Consider the following 21687-nt stretch of genomic DNA (forward strand, 5'->3'; position numbering starts at 1 on the left):
TAGCTGAAATGAAAAATAAAAAAATTGTCCCTGACCCGACTCAAACTTATCGAGCCACAACCTGGCCTGACCTCAGAACAGCCTGTTTCCAATAACGTGATTGTGTGTGTGTGTGTGTCTGTCTGTGTGTGTGTGTGTGTGTGTGTGTCTGTGTCTGTGTGTGTGTGTGTGTGTGTGTGTGTGTGTGTGTGTGTGTGTGTCTGTGTCTGTGTGTGTGTGTGTGTGTCTGCATATTCCCAGTTGCATGGTACTACTCACAATTGAAAGAGGAATGGGACTCCCTGGACCGGCTGAAGTCATCCCCGTAGAGAGCAGTCATGCTGGGCTGGCTGGTACGGCGGCCTGGGTAGGGTGGAGGTAGAGAACTAGAGCCCATCCCTGACCCTGCAGCTGCTCCAGCCATCCTCTCCTTGGTCTTCAGGGCCAGGGTCCTCTCCTAGACAAATAGATAGCTAGGTATTTACATAATGTAGATAGGGATTTTATTAATCATCGAGGGGACAATTCCTGGACACATATTACACCTAGACCGGGACTAAAAAGCCAGATCAATGGAGAAGTCCAGGACCAGACATAATGTGTCTGATGTCCAGCACCAGACATAATGTGTCTGAAGTCCAACAGAAGTCCAGGACCAGACATAATGTATCTGGTGTCCAACAGAAGTCCAGGACCAGACATAATGTGTCTGATGTCCTGGACCAGACTCTGATGTCCAGGACCAGACATAATGTGTCTGATGTCCAGGACCAGACATAATGTGTCTGATGTCCAGGACCAGACATAATGTGTCTGATGTCCTGGACCAGACATAATGTGTCTGATGTCCTGGACCAGACATAATGTGTCTGATGTCCAGGACCAGACATAATGTGTCTGATGTCCAGGACCAGACATAATGTGTCTGATGTCCAGGACCAGACATAATGTGTCTGATGTCCTGGACCAGACATAATGTGTCTGATGTCCTGGACCAGACATGTCCAGGACCAGAATGTGTCTGATGTCCAGGACCAGTGTCTGATGTCCAGGACCAGACATAATGTGTCTGATGTCCAGGACCAGACATAATGTGTCTGATGTCCAGGACCAGACATGTGTCTGATGTCCAGGACCAGACATAATGTGTCTGATGTCCAGGACCAGACATAATGTGTCTGATGTCCAGGACCAGACATAATGTATCTGGTGTCCAGGACCAGACATAATGTGTCTGGTGTCCAGGACCAGACATAATGTGTCTGGTGTCTAACAGAAGTCCAGGACCAGACATAATGTATCTGGGAAAACAGAAGCAGACACACATACTGAACAAAACCAAACCAACAGAATACAAGTACCATGTCATACCTGTTTCAGCCTCTCCTCATCCCTCATCAGGGCCACCAGCTGCTTGGCCTTCTCCCTAACATTCACCCCCTGGTCCCTGCCATCCCTGTCTGTGAACTGGAAGTCCCGTAGGGTCTACAGAGGAGGAGGAGGAGGAAGAGGAAGAGAAGGAAATATACTTTATTATACTTTTTTTGCAGATAGTTTTTTTGGTTTCAACCCCCTGAGAAAGAACCCATTCAGAAGCCAGCTCAGTGCACTCCCAGACATTTATCCCGACAGACTCGGGATTCGAACCGTCAACCTAACCTGTATGGTGTAGACGTTCTCTCTGCACTGCTGCGCCACACGTTCCGAGCCCGTTTTGATCAGGTAGTCGAGTAGAGTCAGGGCCTAGCAATAAAACAACAATCCACTTCACTTACACACAACACACTTCAAAACAGACACCACACACATCTAACAGTAGATAGAAAGACAAGGGTTAAACAATACAAAAAGACACATCTAACAGTAGATAGAAAGACACATCTAACAGTAGATAGAAAGACACATCTAACAGTAGATAGAAAGACACATCTAACAGTAGATAGAAAGACACATCTAACAGTAGACACATCTAACAGTAGATAGAAAGACACATCTAACAGTAGATAGAAAGACACATCTAACAGTAGATAGAAAGACACATCTAACAGTAGATAGAAAGTAGAGTAGAGAAAGACACATCTAACAGTAGATAGAAAGACACATCTAACAGTAGATATCTAACAGTAGATAGAAAGACACATCTAACAGTAGAAAGACACATCTAACAGTAGATAGAAAGACACATCTAACAGTAGATAGAAAGACACATCTAACAGTAGATAGAAAGACACATCTAACAGTAGATAGAAAGACACATCTAACAGTAGATAGAAAGACACATCTAACAGTAGATAGAAAGACACATCTAACAGTAGATAGAAAGACACATCTAACAGTAGATAGAAAGACACATCTAACAGTAGATAGAAAGACACATCTAACAGTAGATAGAAAGACACATCTAACAGTAGATAGAAAGACACATCTAACTAACAGTAGATAGAAAGACACATCTAACAGTAGATAGAAAGACACATCTAACAGTAGATAGAAAGACACATCTAACAGTAGATAGAAAGACACATCTAACAGTAGATAGAAAGACACATCTAACAGTAGATAGAAAGACACATCTAACAGTAGATAGAAAGACACATCTAACAGTAGATAGAAAGACACATCTAACAGTAGATAGAAAGACACATCTAACAGTAGATAGAAAGACACATCTAACAGTAGATAGAAAGACACATCTAACAGTAGATAGAAAGACACATCTAACAGTAGATAGAAAGACACATCTAACAGTAGATAGAAAGACACATCTAACAGTAGATAGAAAGACACATCTAACAGTAGATAGAAAGACACATCTAACAGTAGATAGAAAGACACATCTAACAGTAGATAGAAAGACACATCTAACAGTAGATAGAAAGACACATCTAACAGTAGATAGAAAGACACATCTAACAGTAGATAGAAAGACACATCTAACAGTAGATAGAAAGACACATCTAACAGTAGATAGAAAGACTAACAGTAGATAGAAAGACACATAACAGTAGATAGAAAGACACATCTAACAGTAGATAGAAAGACACATCTAACAGTAGATAGAAAGACACATCTAACAGTAGATAGAAAGACACATCTAACAGTAGATAGAAAGACACATCTAACAGTAGATAGAAAGACACATCTAACAGTAGATAGAAAGACACATCTAACAGTAGATAGAAAGACACATCTAACAGTAGATAGAAAGACACATCTAACAGTAGATAGAAAGACACATCTAACAGTAGATAGAAAGACACATCTAACAGTAGATAACAGTAGAAAGACACATCTAACAGTAGATAGAAAGACACATCTAACAGTAGATAGAAAGACACATCTAACAGTAGATAGAAAGACACATCTAACAGTAGAGTAGAAAGACACATCTAACAGTAGATAGAAAGACACATCTAACAGTAGATAGAAAGACACATCTAACAGTAGATAGAAAGACACATCTAACAGTAGATAGAAAGACACATCTAACAGTAGATAGAAAGACACATCTAACAGTAGTAGAAAGACACATCTAACAGTAGATAGAAAGACACATCTAACAGTAGATAGAAAGACACATCTAACAGATAGAAAGACACATCTAACAGTAGAGAAAGACACATCTAACAGTAGATAGAAAGACACATCTAACAGTAGATAGAAAGACACATCTAACAGTAGATAGAAAGACACATCTAACAGTAGATAGAAAGACACATCTAACAGTAGATAGAAAGACACATCTAACAGTAGATAGAAAGACACATCTAACAGTAGATAGAAAGACACATCTAACAGTAGATAGAAAGACACATCTAACAGTAGATAGAAAGACACATCTAACAGTAGATAGAAAGACACATCTAACAGTAGATAGAAAGACACATCTAACAGTAGTAGAGTAGAAAGACACATCTAACAGATAGAAAGATAGATAGAAAGACACATCTAACAGTAGATAGACACATCTAACAGTAGATAGACACATCTAACAGTAGATAGAAAGACACATCTAACAGTAGATAGAAAGACACATCTAACAGTAGATAGAAAGACACATCTAACAGTAGATAGAAAGACACATCTAACAGTAGATAGAAAGACACATCTAACAGTAGATAGAAAGACACATCTAACAGTAGATAGAAAGACACATCTAACAGTAGATAGAAAGACACATCTAACAGTAGATAGAAAGACACATCTAACAGTAGATAGAAAGACACATCTAACAGTAGATAGAAAGACACATCTAACAGTAGATAGAAAGACACATCTAACAGTAGATAGAAAGACACATCTAACAGTAGATAGAAAGACACATCTAACAGTAGATAGAAAGACACATCTAACAGTAGATAGAAAGACACATCTAACAGTAGATAGAAAGACACATCTAACAGATAGACACATCTAACATAGAAAGACACATCTAACAGTAGATAGAAAGACACATCTAACAGTAGATAGAAAGACACATCTAACAGTAGATAGAAAGACACATCTAACAGTAGATAGAAAGACACATCTAACAGTAGATAGAAAGACACATCTAACAGTAGTAGATAGAAAGACACATCTAACAGTAGATCTAGAAAGACACATCTAACAGTAGATAGAAAGACACATCTAACAGTAGATAGAAAGACACATCTAACAGTAGATAGAAAGACACATCTAACAGTAGATAGAAAGACACATCTAACAGTAGATAGAAAGACACATCTAACAGTAGATAGAAAGACACATCTAACAGTAGATAGAAAGACACATCTAACAGTAGATAGAAAGTAGAAAGACACATCTAACAGTAGATAGAAAGACACATCTAACAGTAGATAGAAAGACACATCTAACAGTAGATAGAAAGACACATCTAACAGTAGATAGAAAGACACATCTAACAGTAGATAGAAAGACACATCTAACAGTAGATAGAAAGACACATCTAAAGACACATCTAACAGTAGATAGAAAGACACATCTAACAGTAGATAGAAAGACACATCTAACAGTAGATAGAAAGACACATCTAACAGTAGATAGAAAGACACATCTAACAGTAGATAGAAAGACACATCTAACAGTAGATAGAAAGACACATCTAACAGTAGATAGAAAGACACATCTAACAGTAGATAGAAAGACACATCTAACAGTAGATAGAAAGACACATCTAACAGTAGATAGAAAGACACATCTAACAGTAGATAGATAGAAAGACACATCTAACAGTAGAAAGATCTAACAGTAGAAAGACACATCTAACAGTAGATAGAAAGACACATCTAACAGTAGATAGAAAGACACATCTAACAGTAGATAGAAAGTAGATAGAAAGACACATCTAACAGTAGATAGAAAGACACATCTAACAGTAGATAGAAAGACACATCTAACAGTAGATAGAAAGACACATCTAACAGTAGATAGAAAGACACATCTAACAGTAGATAGAAAGACACATCTAACAGTAGATAGAAAGACACATCTAACAGTAGATAGAAAGACACATCTAACAGTAGATAGAAAGACACATCTAACAGTAGATAGAAAGACACATCTAACAGTAGATAGAAAGACACATCTAACAGTAGATAGAAAGACACATCTAACAGTAGATAGAAAGACACATCTAACAGTAGATAGAAAGACACATCTAACACATCTAACAGTAGATAGAAAGACACATCTAACAGTAGATAGAAAGACACATCTAACAGTAGATAGAAAGACACATCTAACAGTAGATAGAAAGACACATCTAACAGTAGATAGAAAGACACATCTAACAGTAGATAGAAAGACACATCTAACAGTAGATAGAAAGACACATCTAACAGTAGATAGAAAGACACATCTAACAGTAGATAGAAAGACACATCTAACAGTAGATAGAAAGACACATCTAACAGTAGATAGAAAGACACATCTAACAGTAGATAGAAAGACACATCTAACAGTAGATAGAAAGACACATCTAACACATCATAACAGTAGATAGAAAGACACATCTAACAGTAGATAGAAAGACACATCTAACAGTAGATAGAAAGACACATCTAACAGTAGATAGAAAGACACATCTAACAGTAGATAGAAAGACACATCTAACAGTAGATAGAAAGACACATCTAACAGTAGATAGAAAGACACATCTAACAGTAGATAGAAAGACACATCTAACAGTAGATAGAAAGACACATCTAACAGTAGAAAGACACATCTAACAGTAGATAGAAAGACACATCTAACAGTAGATAGAAAGACACATCTAACAGTAGATAGAAAGACACATCTAACAGTAGATAGAAAGACACATCTAACAGTAGATAGAAAGACACATCTAACAGTAGATAGAAAGACACATCTAACAGTAGATAGAAAGACACATCTAACAGTAGATAGAAAGACACATCTAACAGTAGATAGAAAGACACATCTAACAGTAGATAGAAAGACACATCTAACAGTAGATAGAAAGACACATCTAACAGTAGATAGAAAGACACATCTAACAGTAGATAGAAAGACACATCTAACAGTAGATAGAAAGACACATCTAACAGTAGATAGAAAGACACATCTAACAGTAGATAGAAAGACACATCTAACAGTAGATAGAAAGACACATCTAACAGTAGATAGAAAGACACATCTAACAGTAGATAGAAAGACACATCTAACAGTAGATAGAAAGACACATCTAACAGTAGATAGAAAGACACATCTAACAGTAGATAGAAAGACACATCTAACAGTAGATAGAAAGACACATCTAACAGTAGATAGAAAGACACATCTAACAGTAGATAGAAAGACACATCTAACAGTAGATAGAAAGACACATCTAACAGTAGATAGAAAGACACATCTAACAGTAGATAGAAAGACACATCTAACAGTAGATAGAAAGACACATCTAACAGTAGATAGAAAGACACATCTAACAGTAGATAGAAAGACACATCTAACAGTAGATAGAAAGACACATCTAACACATCTAACAGTAGATAGAAAGACACATCTAACAGTAGACACATCTAACAGTAGATAGAAAGACACATCTAACAGTAGATAGAAAGACACATCTAACAGTAGATAGAAAGACACATCTAACAGTAGATAGAAAGACACATCTAACAGTAGATAGAAAGACACATCTAACAGTAGATAGAAAGACACATCTAACAGTAGATAGAAAGACACATCTAACAGTAGATAGAAAGACACATCTAACAGTAGATAGAAAGACACATCTAACAGTAGATAGAAAGACACATCTAACAGTAGATAGAAAGACACATCTAACAGTAGATAGAAAGACACATCTAACAGTAGATAGAAAGACACATCTAACAGTAGATAGAAAGACACATCTAACAGTAGATAGAAAGACACATCTAACAGTAGATAGAAAGACACATCTAACAGTAGATAGAAAGACACATCTAACAGTAGATAGAAAGACACATCTAACAGTAGATAGAAAGACACATCTAACAGTAGATAGAAAGACACATCTAACATCTAACTAACAGTAGATAGAAAGACACATCTAACAGTAGATAGAAAGACACATCTAACAGTAGATAGAAAGACACATCTAACAGTAGATAGAAAGACACATCTAACAGTAGATAGAAAGACACATCTAACAGTAGATAGAAAGACACATCTAACAGTAGATAGAAAGACACATCTAACAGTAGATAGAAAGACACATCTAACAGTAGATAGAAAGACAAGGGTTAAACAATAAAAACAGAATATGATGATAAAAATAGGAACAGGATATTTAAAGAATGAAAGGAAAACTAACAATTGTTTGTTAGTAAATATCATAGAGAAAACATTTAGTTTCCAGGTGAATGTTGTTTGTTAGTAAATATCATAGAGAAAACATTTAGTTTCCAGGTGAACTTTGACCTTGTAGACGTGTCTCCAGTTCTTCCCGCTGTCGTTGAGGCGTTTCCAGATCATACCCATGACCTCAGTGAACGCCACCACGTTGAAGGTCAGGTCAGCGATCTCTGACATCAGAGAGGAAGGGGGGCCCCACGGGTCGTTGGAGGTCGCCTCGCGGACCTTAATATAATAATAATATGAATACATATTTAGTTTGACAAAATATAATTCGGGCCGGGATTCAATCCGATGTCATTTTGTCAGTGATGCTCCATTTAAAAAGTCATTTCCGAATGAGCCGACATACGCTGCATTCAGCGTGAATGAGGTCTCCGAAACATTCCCTTTAAAATCACCAACAAAGCACGATCAGTTTGAATCCCAGCCCAAGAAAAATGATAAACTACAATATATAAGAATGATTTATGATGGCTCTTTTCTCAGACCCAAAGAAGCTTTACAATATATACAGTTGAAGTCGAAGGTTTACATACACTTATGTTGGAGTCGTTAAAACTCGTTTTTCAACCACTCCACATATTTCTTGTTAACAAACTATAGTTTTGGCAAGTCGGTTAGGACATCTACTTTGTGCATAACACAAGTAATTTTTTCCAACAATTGTTTACAGACAGATTATTTCACTTATAATTCACTGTATCACAATTCCAGTGGGTCAGAAGTTTACATCCACTAAGTTGACTGTGCCTTTAAACAGCTTGGAAAATTCCAGAAAATGATGTCATGGCTTTAGAAGCTTCTAATTCACATCAGTTGAGTCAATTGGAGGTGTACCTGTGGATGTAATTCAAGGCCTACCTTCAAACTCAGTGCATCTTTGCTTGAAATCATGGATAAATCAAAATAAATCCACCAATACCTCAGAAAAAAGATTGTAGACCTCCACAAGTCTGGTTCATCCTTGGGAAACATTTCCAAATGCCTGAAGGTACCATTTTTTTTTTTTTTTCATTTAACTAGGCAAGTCAGTTAAGAACAAATTCTTATTTTCAATGACGGCCTAGGAACAGTGGGTTAACTGCCTGTTCAGGGGCAGAACGACAGATTTGTACCTTGTCAGCTCGGGGATATGAACTTGCAACCTTTCGGTTACTAGTCCAAACGCTCTAACCACTAGGCTACCCTGCCGCTCCGGCTACCCCGACACCATGTTCATCTGTACAAACAATAGTACGCAAATATAATCACCATGGGACCACGCAGCCGTCATACCGCTCAGGAAGGAGACGCGTTCTGTCTCCTAGAGATGAATATACTTTGGTGCGAAAAGAACAACAGCAAAGGACCTTGTGAAGATGCTGGAGGAAACAGGTACAAAAGTATCTATATCCACAGTAAAACGAGTCCTATATCGACATAACCTGAAAGGCCGCTCAGCAAGGAAGAAGCCACTGCTTTAAAAAAACAGACTACGGTTTGCAACTGCACATGGGGACAAAGATCATACTTTTTGGAGAAATGTTCTCTGGTCTGAAGAAACAAAAATAGAACTGTTTGGGAGAATGACCATCTTATGTTTGGAGGTAAAAGGGGAAAAGGGGGAGGCTTGCAAGCCGAAGACCACCATCCCAACTGTGAAGCACGGGGGTGGCAGCATCGTGTTGGGGGGTGCTTTGCTGCAGGAGGGACTGGTGCACTTCACAAACTAGATGGCATCATGAGGACGGAAAATTTGGTGGATATATTGAAGCAACATCTCAAGACATCAGTCAGGAAGTTAAAGCTTGATCGCAAATGGGTCTTCCAAATGGACAATGACCGCAAGCATACATCCAAAGCTGTGGCAAAATGGCTTAAGGACAACAAAGTCAAGGTATTGGAGTGGCCATCACGAAGCCCTGACCTCATACCTAATTTGTGGGCAGAACTGAAAAAGTGTGTGCATGCAAGGAGGCCTACAAACCTGACTCAGTTACACCAGGTCTGTCAGGAGGAATGGGCCAAAATTCACCCAACTTATTGTGGGAAGCTTGTGGAAGGCTACCCAAAATGTTTGACCCAGGTTAAACTATTTAAAGGCAATGCTACCAAATACTGATTGAGTGTATGTAAACTTCTGACCCCCTGGGAATGTGATGAAAGAAATAAAAGCTGAAATGAATCATTCTCTCTACTATTATTCTGACATTTCACATTCTTAAAATAAAGTGGTGATCCTAACTGACATGAGACAGGGAATTTTTACTAGGATTAAATGTCAGGAAATGTGGAAAAACTGAGTTTAAATGTATTTGGCTAAGGTGTATGTAAACTTCTAACTTCAACTTTAGGTAACAATACAAATGTTAAATAACAACAACAACAAGCACAACAACAAACCTTGATCTCTGCCTCTGAGTATTGGTTGACCATGTTCTTCACCTGGCGGCGGAGAGATGATGTCTGCATGGTGATTGGTCAGTGTTTCACAGGTGTTAAGAAGTGGGCAATGGAATCATACAGTGGGCCCGCCCACCAGCTTTCTTCTCACAGGTAGAGTTAAGGAGGGGGGAGTCTTTAACTGGGATGGAGGAGGGAGGTAGGGGGGGGAGGAGGTCAGTAGAGTTAAGGAGGGGGGAGTCTTTAACTGGGATGGAGGAGGGAGGTAGGTGGGGAGGAGGTCAGTAGAGTTAAGATGGGGGAGGAGATGAGATGTGGTCCTCTAGATGAGTTCAGTGACGCCCAGAGTGTGTGTTCCTAGTCAGGAAGAGAACATCACAGTTAGACTGACATACAGATGCACACTGTAATATCAGTGACCAGTAGACCAGGGCTGTGTCCCTAATACACCCTATATAGTGCACCCCATTAGACCAGGGCCCAAATGGCACCCTATTCCTTATATTGTGCACTACTTTAGACCAGGACCCATGGGTTAGTAGTGGTGCACTAAGTAGTGTACTAGGGAATAGGGTGCCTTTTGGGACAAGAAAGAAAGAGACATGGTGGGACCTGACCACACACAGAGAGAGCTGACTATAGACGATCTACCATCCCTCTCTGTCCAGTCAGCCATTTCAGAATCATGAAGGACAAAAGGACGTTTTTTTTTTTTACAGGAATACAAATATTAGTTTTGAGGGGGACTTAACCGTGAGGACACAGCCCTTTGTAGCGCACTACTTTTGACCAGAGCCTATAAGGGGACATATAGGGGATAGGGTGCATTTTGGGACTTATCCCTATATAATAAAATCCTACACACTGCCATTGTCAGTATCACTTGCTTGTCAAGCTCACAGCCTTCGTCAAAGCTTTTGCTTTCATTTTGAGGGTATAGGGAATAGGGTGCCATTTGGGATGGGCACTAACTGATTATTTTTAGTCTATAGTCATAGGCATTTTCTTCTTTGAAAGTTTTGTTATCGCAACAGACAGGGAGGAGCACCACCCCCTGCTTGTTTTTCTGACAGGATTCCATCATCACCATGGCAGCAGAGCAGAAAAGCGGCTTGGGCACCAAAGGTGAGAGTTACTAAACAGCTACGGACAAACCTGTTACACTACTGTAATAAGAAACGGCTGTAGATGTACCTGTTACACTACTGTAATAAGAAACGGCTGTAGATGTACCTGTTACACTACTGTAATAAGAAACGGCTGTAGATGTACCTGTTACACTACTGTAATAAGAAACGGCTGTGGATGTACCTGTTACACTACTGTAATAAGAAACGGCTGTGGATGTACCTGTTACACTACTGTAATAAGAAGGTTCAGGGCTCACCTGTCTGCACACTCTACCACATACCTGTCCCAGACCTGACCAAGATCCTTATAGGACACACACTCTACCACATACCTGTCCCAGACCTGACCAAGATCCTTATAGGACACACACTCTACCACATACCTGTCCCAGACCTGACCAAGATCCTTATAGGACACAAACCTTGTAAACTTGTAATCATTCATGTTGGAGAAATTAATTGACTACTTTCCTATTACAAGATTGTTTCATCCCAGCAGCACCCCACAAAAAGTGATGTGACTTTAACTACATCCACTCTGGTAAAAAGTGATGTGACTTTAACTACATCCACTCTGGTAAAAAGTGATGTGACTTTAACTACATCCACTCTGGTAAAAAGTGATGTGACTAACTACATCCACTCTGGTAAAAAGTGATGTGACTAACTACATCCACTCTGGTAAAAAGTGATGTGACTAACTACATCCACTCTGGTAAAAAGTGATGTGACTTTAACTACATCCACTCTGGTAAAAGTGATGTGACTAACTACATCCACTCTGGTAAAAAGTGATGTGACTTTAACTACACATCCACTCTGGTCATCCAGAAGTGATGTGACTTTAACTACATCCACTCTGGTAAAAAGTGATGTGACTTTAACTACAACTCTGATGTGACTTTAACTACATCCACTCTGGTAAAAGTGTGATGTGACTTTAACTACATCCACTCTGGTAAAAGGTGATGTGACTTTAACTACATCCACTCTGGTAAAAGTGATGTGACTTTAACTACATTCCTGACTAACTACATCCACTCTGGTAAAAAGGTGATTGTTTCATAACTACATCCACTCTGGTAAAAGGTGATGTGACTAACTACATCCACTCTGGTAAAAAGTGATGTGACTTTAACTACATCCACTCTGGTAAAAGGTGATGTGACTTTAACTACATCCACTCTGGTAAAAAGTGATGTGACTTTAACTACATCCACTCTGGTAAAAAGTGATGTGACTTTAACTACATCCACTCTGGTAAAAAGTGATGCACTCTCTTCCGTGTCCAGTCTTTTAGAAGAAACAACGGGTATAGAATAGTAGTACAACAACAGAACAGCCCAGATCTAGACGACAACAAACTTCTTCATGTTACCAGCATGCTGCCACGGCCCTGAGTCAGCCAAAACACCACCGTCACGCCAGTACACTTTCCTCTCATAAGTCAGCAGTACCTATTAAACAAAGGGTTTAGAGCAGGCAGACTGAGGATCTTATCCTCTAACTCAGTCAGACGTTGACCTGGTCGTACGTCTCCATGTCTGAAACTTCTACAGGCTTTAGGATTCAAGGCAGGTTCATAAATGAATGGTATATACTATATATACAAAAGTATGTGGACACCCCTTCAAATTAGTGGATTCGGTTATAACATCCACACCGGTTGCTGACAGGTGTATAAAATTGAGCACACCGCCATGCAATCTCCATAGACAAACAGCCCGGCCCATACTGAAGAGCTCAGTGACTCTTCAGTTGTCATCCTATGACACCGTCATAGGATGCCACCTTTCCAACAAGTCAGTTTGTCAAATTTCTACCTGCTAGACCTTCCCCGGTCAACTGTAAGTGCTGTTATTGTGAAGTGGAAACGTTTAGGAGCAACAACGCCTCAGCTGTGAAGTGGTAGACCACACAAGCTCACAGAACGGGACCACCGAGTGTTGAAGCACGTAGCGCGTAAAAATGGTCTGTCCTCGGTTGCAACACTCACTACCGAGTTCCAAACTGCCTCTGGAAGCAATGTCAGCACAATAACTGTCAGGAGCTTCATGAAATGGGTTTCCATGGCCGGGCAGCCACACACAAGCTTAAGATCACCACGCGCAATGCCAAGCGTCTGCTGGAGTGGTGTAAAGCTCACCGCCATTGGACTCTGGAGCAGTGGAAACGCGTTCCCTGGAGTGATGAATCACTCTTCACCATCTGGCAGTCCGACAGACGAATCTGAGTTTGGCTAATGCCAGGAGAGCGCTACCTGCCCTAATGCATAGTTCCAACAGTAAGAAGGAGTAATGGTCTGGGGCTGTTTTTCATGGTTCGGGCCCTTTAGTTCCAGTGAGGGGAAATCTTCTAGCTACAGCATACAATAACATTCTAGACGATTCTGTGCTTCAAACTTTGTGGCAACAGTTTGGGGAAGGCCCTTTCCTGTTTCAGCATGACAATTTCCCCATGCACAAAGTGAGGTCCATGCAGAAACCAGGCCTAATCGCCCAACATCAGTGCCTGACCCCACTAATGCTCTTGTGGCTGAATGGAAGCAAGTCCCCGCAGAAATGTTCCATCATCTAGTGGAAAGTTTTCCCAGAAGAGTTGAGGCTGTTATAGGAACAAAGTGGGGAACAACTCCATATTAATGCCCATGATTTTAGAATGAGATGTGGGACGAGCAGGTGTCAATTGTGTGTTTTAGAAGCAGTGCTATTGACTTGTATCGATCCAGCTGAATCCCTCTTGAATGTATCGATCCAGCTGAAGCCCTCTTGAATGTATCGATCCAGCTGAAGCCCTCTTGAATGTATCGATCCAGCTGAATCCCTCTTGAATGTATCGATCCAGCTAAATCCCTCTTGAATGTATCGATCCAGCTGAATCCCTCTTGAATGTATCGATCCAGCTGAATCCCTCTTGAATGTATCGATCCAGCTGAATCCCTCTTGAATGTATCGATCCAGCTGAAGCCCTCTTGACTGTATCGATCCAGCTGAAGCCCTTTTGAATGTATCGATCCAGCTGAAGCCCTCTTGACTGTATCGATCCAGCTGAAGCCCTCTTGACTGTATCGATCCAGCTGAAGCCCTCTTGACTGTATCGATCCAGCTGAAGCCCTCTTGAATGTACTGAATATGTGATTTCATAATCTGGCCCCATTACCAAAGTCCCAGAGAAAAGTAGTGCTTCGTTGCAAAACCTGGTTTTTGACAAGACTGGTATATAGATTATATATATTTACGACTAATAAACCCCTAATAAACCCTAATAAACCCCTAATAAACCTTAATAAACCACTAATAACCCCCTAATAAACCATAATAACCCCCTAATAAACCCGAATTACCCCCTAATAAACCCTGACAAACCCCCTAATAAACCCTAATAAACCCCAATAAACCCCTAATAAACCCTAATAAACCCCTAATAAACCCTAATAAACCTTAATAAACCACTAATAACCCCTAATAAACCATAATAACCCCTAATAAACCCTAATAAACCCTTACCCCTAATAAACCCTAATAAACCCCTAATAAACCCCTAATGACCATAATAACCCCTAATAAACCCTAATTACCCCTAACCCCTAATACCCCTAATAAACCCTGACAAACCCCCTAATAAACCCCTAATAAACCCTAATAAATCTTGTAAATCATTTATGAAGTCCATCTTCATGTAAAAATGTTACCTAGATAAAACAAGTCTATTCACCAATACATAGATGACAAAATGATCACACAATTAAGACAACCGGAAAACATTGACATTAACAATTATTCAGTACAAGGTCAAGTAACTCATCTTGGAACCCAGAATCAAATCTTCATGTCAACGCTGACCTCAGGCCTGCTAATGTTACGAGTGTTGGGAGAAAGATTACACGGAATTGACTAGAATAAGATCATGACTCAGTAGGTGTACCTAGCCTCCACTGCTGTGATATAGGGCCCTATGGCTACAACTGTACAGTAACATCAGTGTCATAGTCCTGGTTGGAAATAGACTGGTGGCTGATGAAAATAGCCATGGATGCTTCCTGTACGGTCAGATGACCACTACCACTATCTCCAGTGGTCCTGACACATCCAGGCCAGAAACAACCCCACTACCACTATCTCCAGTGGTCCTGACACATCCAGGCCAGAAACAACCCCACTACCACCATCTCCAGTGGTCCTGACACATCCAGGCCAGAAACAACCCCCACTACCACTATCTCCAGTGGTCCTGACACATCCAGGCCAGAAACAACCCCACTACCACTATCTCCAGTGGTCCTGACACATCCAGGCCAGAAACAACCCCACTACCACTATCTCCAGTGGTCCTGACACATCCAGGCCAGAAACAACCCCACTACCACTATCTCCAGTGGTCCTGACACATCCAGGCCAGAAACAACCCCTACCTCTTGACCTCTTATATTAGGGGTGGCAGGTAGTATAGTGGTTTGTAACCGAAAGGTTGCTAGATCAAATCCCCGAGCTGACGAGGTAAAAATATACTGTTCTGCCCCTGAACAAGGCAGATAACAGGTAGGCCGTCATTGTAAATAATAATTTGTTCTTAACTGATTTAACTGACTAGTTAAATAAATAAAATATATAAATATTAGTTTGGTGGAACCTTCCCCGTAGGATTCACACTGACTACAGATCTCCACAAGTCAAGTACCCCACTACCAGGGGTCGTTTTGACAAGGGCCTATAGGGGATAGGGGTCGTTTTGACAAGAGCCTATAGGGGATAGGGGTCGTTTTGACAAGGGCCTATAGGGGATAGGGGTCGTTTTGACAAGAGCCTATAGGGGATAGGGGTCGTTTTGACAAGAGCCTATAGGGGATAGGGTCGTTTTGACAAGGGCCTATAGGGGATAGGGGTCGTTTTGACAAGGGCCTATAGGGGATAGGGGTCGTTTTGACAAGGGCCTATAGGGGATAGGGGTCGTTTTGACAAGAGCCTATAGGGGATAGGGGTCGTTTTGACAAGAGCCTATAGGGGATAGGGGTCGTTTTGACAAGGGCCTATAGGGGATAGGGGTCGTTTTGACAAGGGCCTATAGGGGATAGGGGTCGTTTTGACAAGGGCCTATAGGGGATAGGGGTCGTTTTGACAAGGGCCTATGGGGGATAGGGGTCGTTTTGACAAGGGCCTCAGTCACCAGGCAGGTTCATGTTCAGCTCCTAGCTACGTATTCATTGTATTTGGCTTCATTTCCTCCCTCTACCATCTACTGGCCCTGGGACAACACTGATGTATTCCTGGCATTCCTGTGTTGGAGTCTGTACAGGAAATAGATATAAAAATGGTCAAGTTAGAGAGCCCTGTACGCTGCAGGAGAGAGTGGAGTTGGGAATAGATGGAGTGAGTGAGTGAGTGAGTGAGTGAGTGAGTGAGTGAGTGAGTGAGTGAGTGAGTGAGTGAGTGAGTGAGTGAGTGAGTGAGTGAGTGAGTGAGTGAGTGAGTGTGATCATTCCATTGGTCCATAGTGATCAATCTCCTATTGAAAAAAACACTATAATATTATCCTGTAGTTTATTAAATGATTCTGCAGCTAGAACCTAGACTGGTCCCAGATCTGTTGTCTCCAATAGCCTGGTCCCAGATCTGTTGTCTCCTTCTATAGCCTGGTCCCAGATCTGTTGTCTCCTTCTATAGCCTGGTCCCAGATCTGTTGTCTCCTTCTATAGCCTGGTCCCAGATCTGTCGTCTCCTTCTATAGCCTGGTCCCAGATCTGTCGTCTCCTTCTATAGCCTGGTCCCAGGTCTGTCGTCTCCTTCTATAGCCTGGTCCCAGGTCTGTCGTCTCCTTCTATAGCCTGGTCCCAGGTCTGTCGTCTCCTTCTATTGCCTGGTCCCAGCTACACCACTCAGGCTAGGTCCTAGCTGCACCACTCAGGCTAGGTCCTAGCTGCACCACCACTAGGTCAGGCTAGGTCCTAGCTGCAGCACTCAGGCTAGGTCCTAGCTGCAGCACTCAGGCTAGGTCCTAGCTGCACCACACAGGCTTACCAGGCCTCTGTTTTCTATCTAAATTAGGAATGGGTTCTATTTCCTTTCTCTTTCCTCACTCCATCCATAATGCAGGCTTGAGGATAGAACTACACTACTGTGTACCTTACAGCATATCCACCTTGACATGCCTACACCGTACCATCTCCTTCTCTCATTCAGTCAGTGGGTCCAAAAGAAACCGTGGGCACAGGGCAGCTCACACACACACACACACACACACACACACACACACACACCAAAACACCAACACACACACACGCACACACACACACACACCAACACACACACACACACGCAGACAAACACACCAAAACACCAACACACACACACACACACACACATGCACACACACACACCAACACACACACACACACACATGCACACACACACACACCAACACACACACACACACACACATGCACACACACACACACACATGCACACACACACACACACCAACACACACACACACACACCAACACACACACCAAAACACCAACACACCAACACACCAACACAAACTTCATATATCCCCTTAGACAAACAGGGCTGGTCTGACAAACCAGCACTCCACTCTGACCCAAAACACAAACTCATCAAAACAAAACCAATATAAGAGGATACTTAAAGGGGCAATCTGTAGTTGAAACAATAACAAAGCATAGTCCTCGTCACTGTTTCTGTAAAAACCCTGAGGGACGAGGCTGGTGAAACTTAACTAATCTCATATTCATAGACAGAGCTATGGATGCAAGTGTAGACAGCACTGGTGGGTTGGGACCTGTACAACCCTCGGTTGGACACAGGTAGACCTACGTGAGTTTAATTGAACCAATCTCATATTCCTAGACAGGGCTATGGAGGACTGACCATCCATAATACAAATGATAGTTTTAACAATGTTTTGAGGCTCCACAGTGTTGGTTTACATTTACTTTGTTTACAAACAATGGAGTAAAACCAGGTTATATTTAGGGCTCTGATGGGGTACCACAGTTGAACTAAGCTCCTGAGTAAAACCAGGTTATATTTAGGGCTCTGATGGGGTACCACAGTTGAACTAAGCTCCTGAGTAAAACCAGGTTATATTTAGGGCTCTGATGGGGTACCACAGTTGAACTAAGCTCCTGAGTAAAACCAGGTTATATTTAGGGCTCTGATGGGGCACCACAGTTGAACTAAGCTCCTGAGTAAAACCAGGTTATATTTAGGGCTCTGATGGGGCACCACAGTTGAACTAAGCTCCTGAGTAAAACCAGCTCTGATGGGGTACCACAGTTGAACTAAGCTCCTGAGTAAAACCAGGTTATATTTAGGGCTCTGATGGGGTACCACAGTTGAACTAAGCTCCTGAGTAAAACCAGGTTATATTTAGGGCTCTGATGGGGTACCACAGTTGAACTAAGCTCCTGAGTAAAACCAGGTTATATTTAGGGCTCTGATGGGGTACCACAGTTGAACTAAGCTCCTGAGTAAAACCAGGTTATATTTAGGGCTCTGATGGGGTACCACAGTTGAACTAAGCTCCTGAGTAAAACCAGGTTATATTTAGGGCTCTGATGGGGTACCACAGTTGAACTAAGCTCCTGAGTAAAACCAGGTTATATTTAGGGCTCTGATGGGGTACCACAGTTGAACTAAGCTCCTGAGTAAAACCAGGTTATATTTAGGGCTCTGATGGGGTACCACAGTTGAACTAAGCTCCTAAAACCAGGTTATATTTAGGGCTCTGAAACAGTTGAACTAAGGTTATATTTAGGGCTCTGATGGGGTACCACAGTTGAACTAAGCTCCTGAGTAAAACCAGGTTATATTTAGGGTTTTGATGGGGTACCACAGTTGAACTAAGCTCCTGAGGAATTTACAAGTTATATTCTTCAATAATCAATGGGTACATATTATTCATCTGATGTAGCGACTGCAGATTTCCCCTTTAGTATCTGTCTTCTCTAAGAGGACATAATGGTTCCCTTATACAACAGAGAGACCATGACCTAGCCCTTGATTTAACATAACTCCAACCCTGCATGAGCACGAGTACAATACAAGTTATAAATGATGTATGACTGAGCATGAAGACGTGTTATAGGCCTATTCTATGATGTAGGATCAAAGGCCTGCAGTGTAGACAGCACTGTTGGGTTGGGACCTGTAAATCCCCGGGTTGGACACAGGTAGACCTACGTGAGTTTATGTAGCCTAATGCTGGACAGGTAGACCTACGTGAGTTTATGTAGCCTAATGCTGGACAGGTAGACCTACGTGAGTTTATGTAGCCTAATGCTGGACAGGTAGACCTACGTGAGTTTATGTAGCCTAATGCTGGACAGGTAGACCTACGTGAGACGGTGTAATGCAGGTGGAATCATGGTTTCATTTGAATGTTTAAAACCTTAGAAAGAGGCCCACAAATACTTTCTGACAATAGTCCATCTCTGGATTGGTTTCAGAATTGGCTCCGTCGTAAATAATCTTCAGAGTCCTTGCTGAAGTTTGTTACATTGTAATGAGTAGGCGATCGGCCACATTCCTACAATAAGCCTTCATTACTTAACATCATAGATAGGTGTGTCAGATTTAAGCAATCGGGGATAGTTTTCTTGTTCATGTTCTACTATCCTTACTGTTGACAAGTGTCTGCCCAACCTAGCACCTGGGTCTACCGTTTTACAAGTTTGTAGCTATATCCTAGATTAATTGCCCTGTCCAAGGTATCAGTTTCGCCCTCCGAGTTTAGGTATAAACTGGGGCAATGAACCCACATCATGCAGCACATTGCGTCAGATAGGACAGAGCAGGGCCCGGTTTCCCAAAACAGTAGTGCAGAACAGAGCAGCGAGCCCAACCAGGCAGGCACAGAGCACAACAGTGACTCAGCTATCGGTGCTAACAGTTACATACTAAACCGAACAAATTAACCGCTCAAACAAACCGAAAATCACGTCTACCAAACCACTGGGCGGTTTCCCGAAACCCCGTTCCTCCCCTTACCTCTTGCATCGCGCATCATTGGCGTCCCAACTTCGGGAACCTTTCAAAAGAAATACCTCCTCTCCTCAACATGTTTCCGAGCTCCTGTTTCGAATGAAACAGAAATCGTTGAAAAGGGCACTAAAAGCCACAAACGAAAAAGGATCTCCAGAGCAGTTCAGGATTATGTCCGGAAGAAATGTTCCGAATATTATTGTTTTCGGTGCAGGTGTCTTTGAAATTCTATCTGGTGTCCGGTAAAAAAAAGTTTATTGTGTGTGCATAAGGCTGAACACACAAACACATGAGCGCGGTGCTCGCAGATGGCAAAGAAACCCCCTGAGCACACACAGTAAAATGGAACGACAGAGAGGTAGAATAGGGAGGGGTGCGTTGTGCCTGCGGAGTCAGGCTTTAACCCGTTGTATCCCGGGTGGTAAGCAACTTCAACTTCGCGATCCAATTTATTTTTCAATTTAAGGGGCTTTATTGGCATGGGAAACATATGTTTACATTGCCAAAGAAAGTAAATAGATAAACAAAAGTGAAATAAACAATAATACATTTACAGGGTACATTACACTCACAAAAGTTCCAAAAGAATAAAGACATCGCTCTCTCCTTCTCTCTCGCGCTCTCTCTATTCTCTCCAGTCAGAGGCCGAATGACCTGTCACAGACAAGTGTTGTGGGGACACTTTCACATACAGGGTGTCAGACACAGCTCTTGGTCTGTTTGGGGAGTACTTTAACATATATATGGTCTTTCATTTCTCATCATACAGATATATACTGGTGTGTTACTGCACTGTTTATTGGCAGGTGAGATTATATACTGGTGTGTTACTGCACTGTTTATTGGCAGGTGAGATTATATACTGGTGTGTTACTGCACTGTTTATTGGCAGGTGAGATTATATACTGGTGTGTTACTGCACTGTTTATTGGCAGGTGAGATTATATACTGGTGTGTTACTGCACTGTTTATTGGCAGGTGAGATTATATGGAGAGTCAGTATCTATGACAGATTATAGAGAGATAGATGGCGAGTCAGTATCTATGACAGATTATAGAGAGATAGATGGAGAGTCAGTATCTATAACAGATTATAGAGAGATAGATGGAGAGTCAGCATCTATGACAGATTATAGAGAGATAGATGGAGAGTCAGTATCTATGACAGATTATAGAGAGATAGATGGAGAGTATCTATGACAGATTTAGATAGATGGAGAGTCAGTATCTATGACAGATTATAGAGAGATAGATGGAGAGTCAGTATCTATGACAGATTATAGAGAGATAGATGGAGAGTCAGTATCTATGACAGATTATAGAGAGAT

General features: G+C 41.3%; 2 protein-coding genes across 2 annotated transcripts in view; one reads left to right on the forward strand and one right to left on the reverse strand.

The window, feature by feature from the left end:
* The window catches only part of cldnk (claudin k), a 280906-nt gene that overhangs the window by 103274 nt on the left and 155945 nt on the right, over positions 1-21687 (forward strand). The gene's annotated exons all lie outside the window — the stretch shown is intronic.
* Positions 251-20725, reverse strand: LOC135564897 (epsin-3-like). The gene is made up of 6 exons (XM_065010982.1): positions 20366-20725; positions 10228-10584; positions 7909-8067; positions 1639-1722; positions 1351-1464; positions 251-436 (listed from the first exon to the last, which is right to left on the reverse strand). Exons 2-6 carry the CDS (start codon positions 10294-10296, stop codon positions 251-253), a joined length of 612 nt encoding a protein of 203 aa, XP_064867054.1. The 5' UTR covers positions 10297-10584; positions 20366-20725.

The sequence above is a fragment of the Oncorhynchus nerka genome, linkage group LG26 (genome assembly GCF_034236695.1).
Source record: "Oncorhynchus nerka isolate Pitt River linkage group LG26, Oner_Uvic_2.0, whole genome shotgun sequence".
NCBI classification, from domain to species: domain Eukaryota; kingdom Metazoa; phylum Chordata; class Actinopteri; order Salmoniformes; family Salmonidae; genus Oncorhynchus; species Oncorhynchus nerka.

Coding starts and splice junctions, on each gene's coding strand:
- LOC135564897 (XM_065010982.1), bottom strand. CDS start 10,296: ATGCAGACATCATCTCTCCGCCGCCAGGTGAAGAACATGGTCAACCAA. Junction 1,723..7,908: donor ACTGGAGACACGTCTACAAG/GTCAAAGTTCAC, acceptor TTTTATTGCTAG/GCCCTGACTCTACTCGACTA. Junction 437..1,350: donor ATGAGGAGAGGCTGAAACAG/GTATGACATGGT, acceptor CTATTTGTCTAG/GAGAGGACCCTGGCCCTGAA.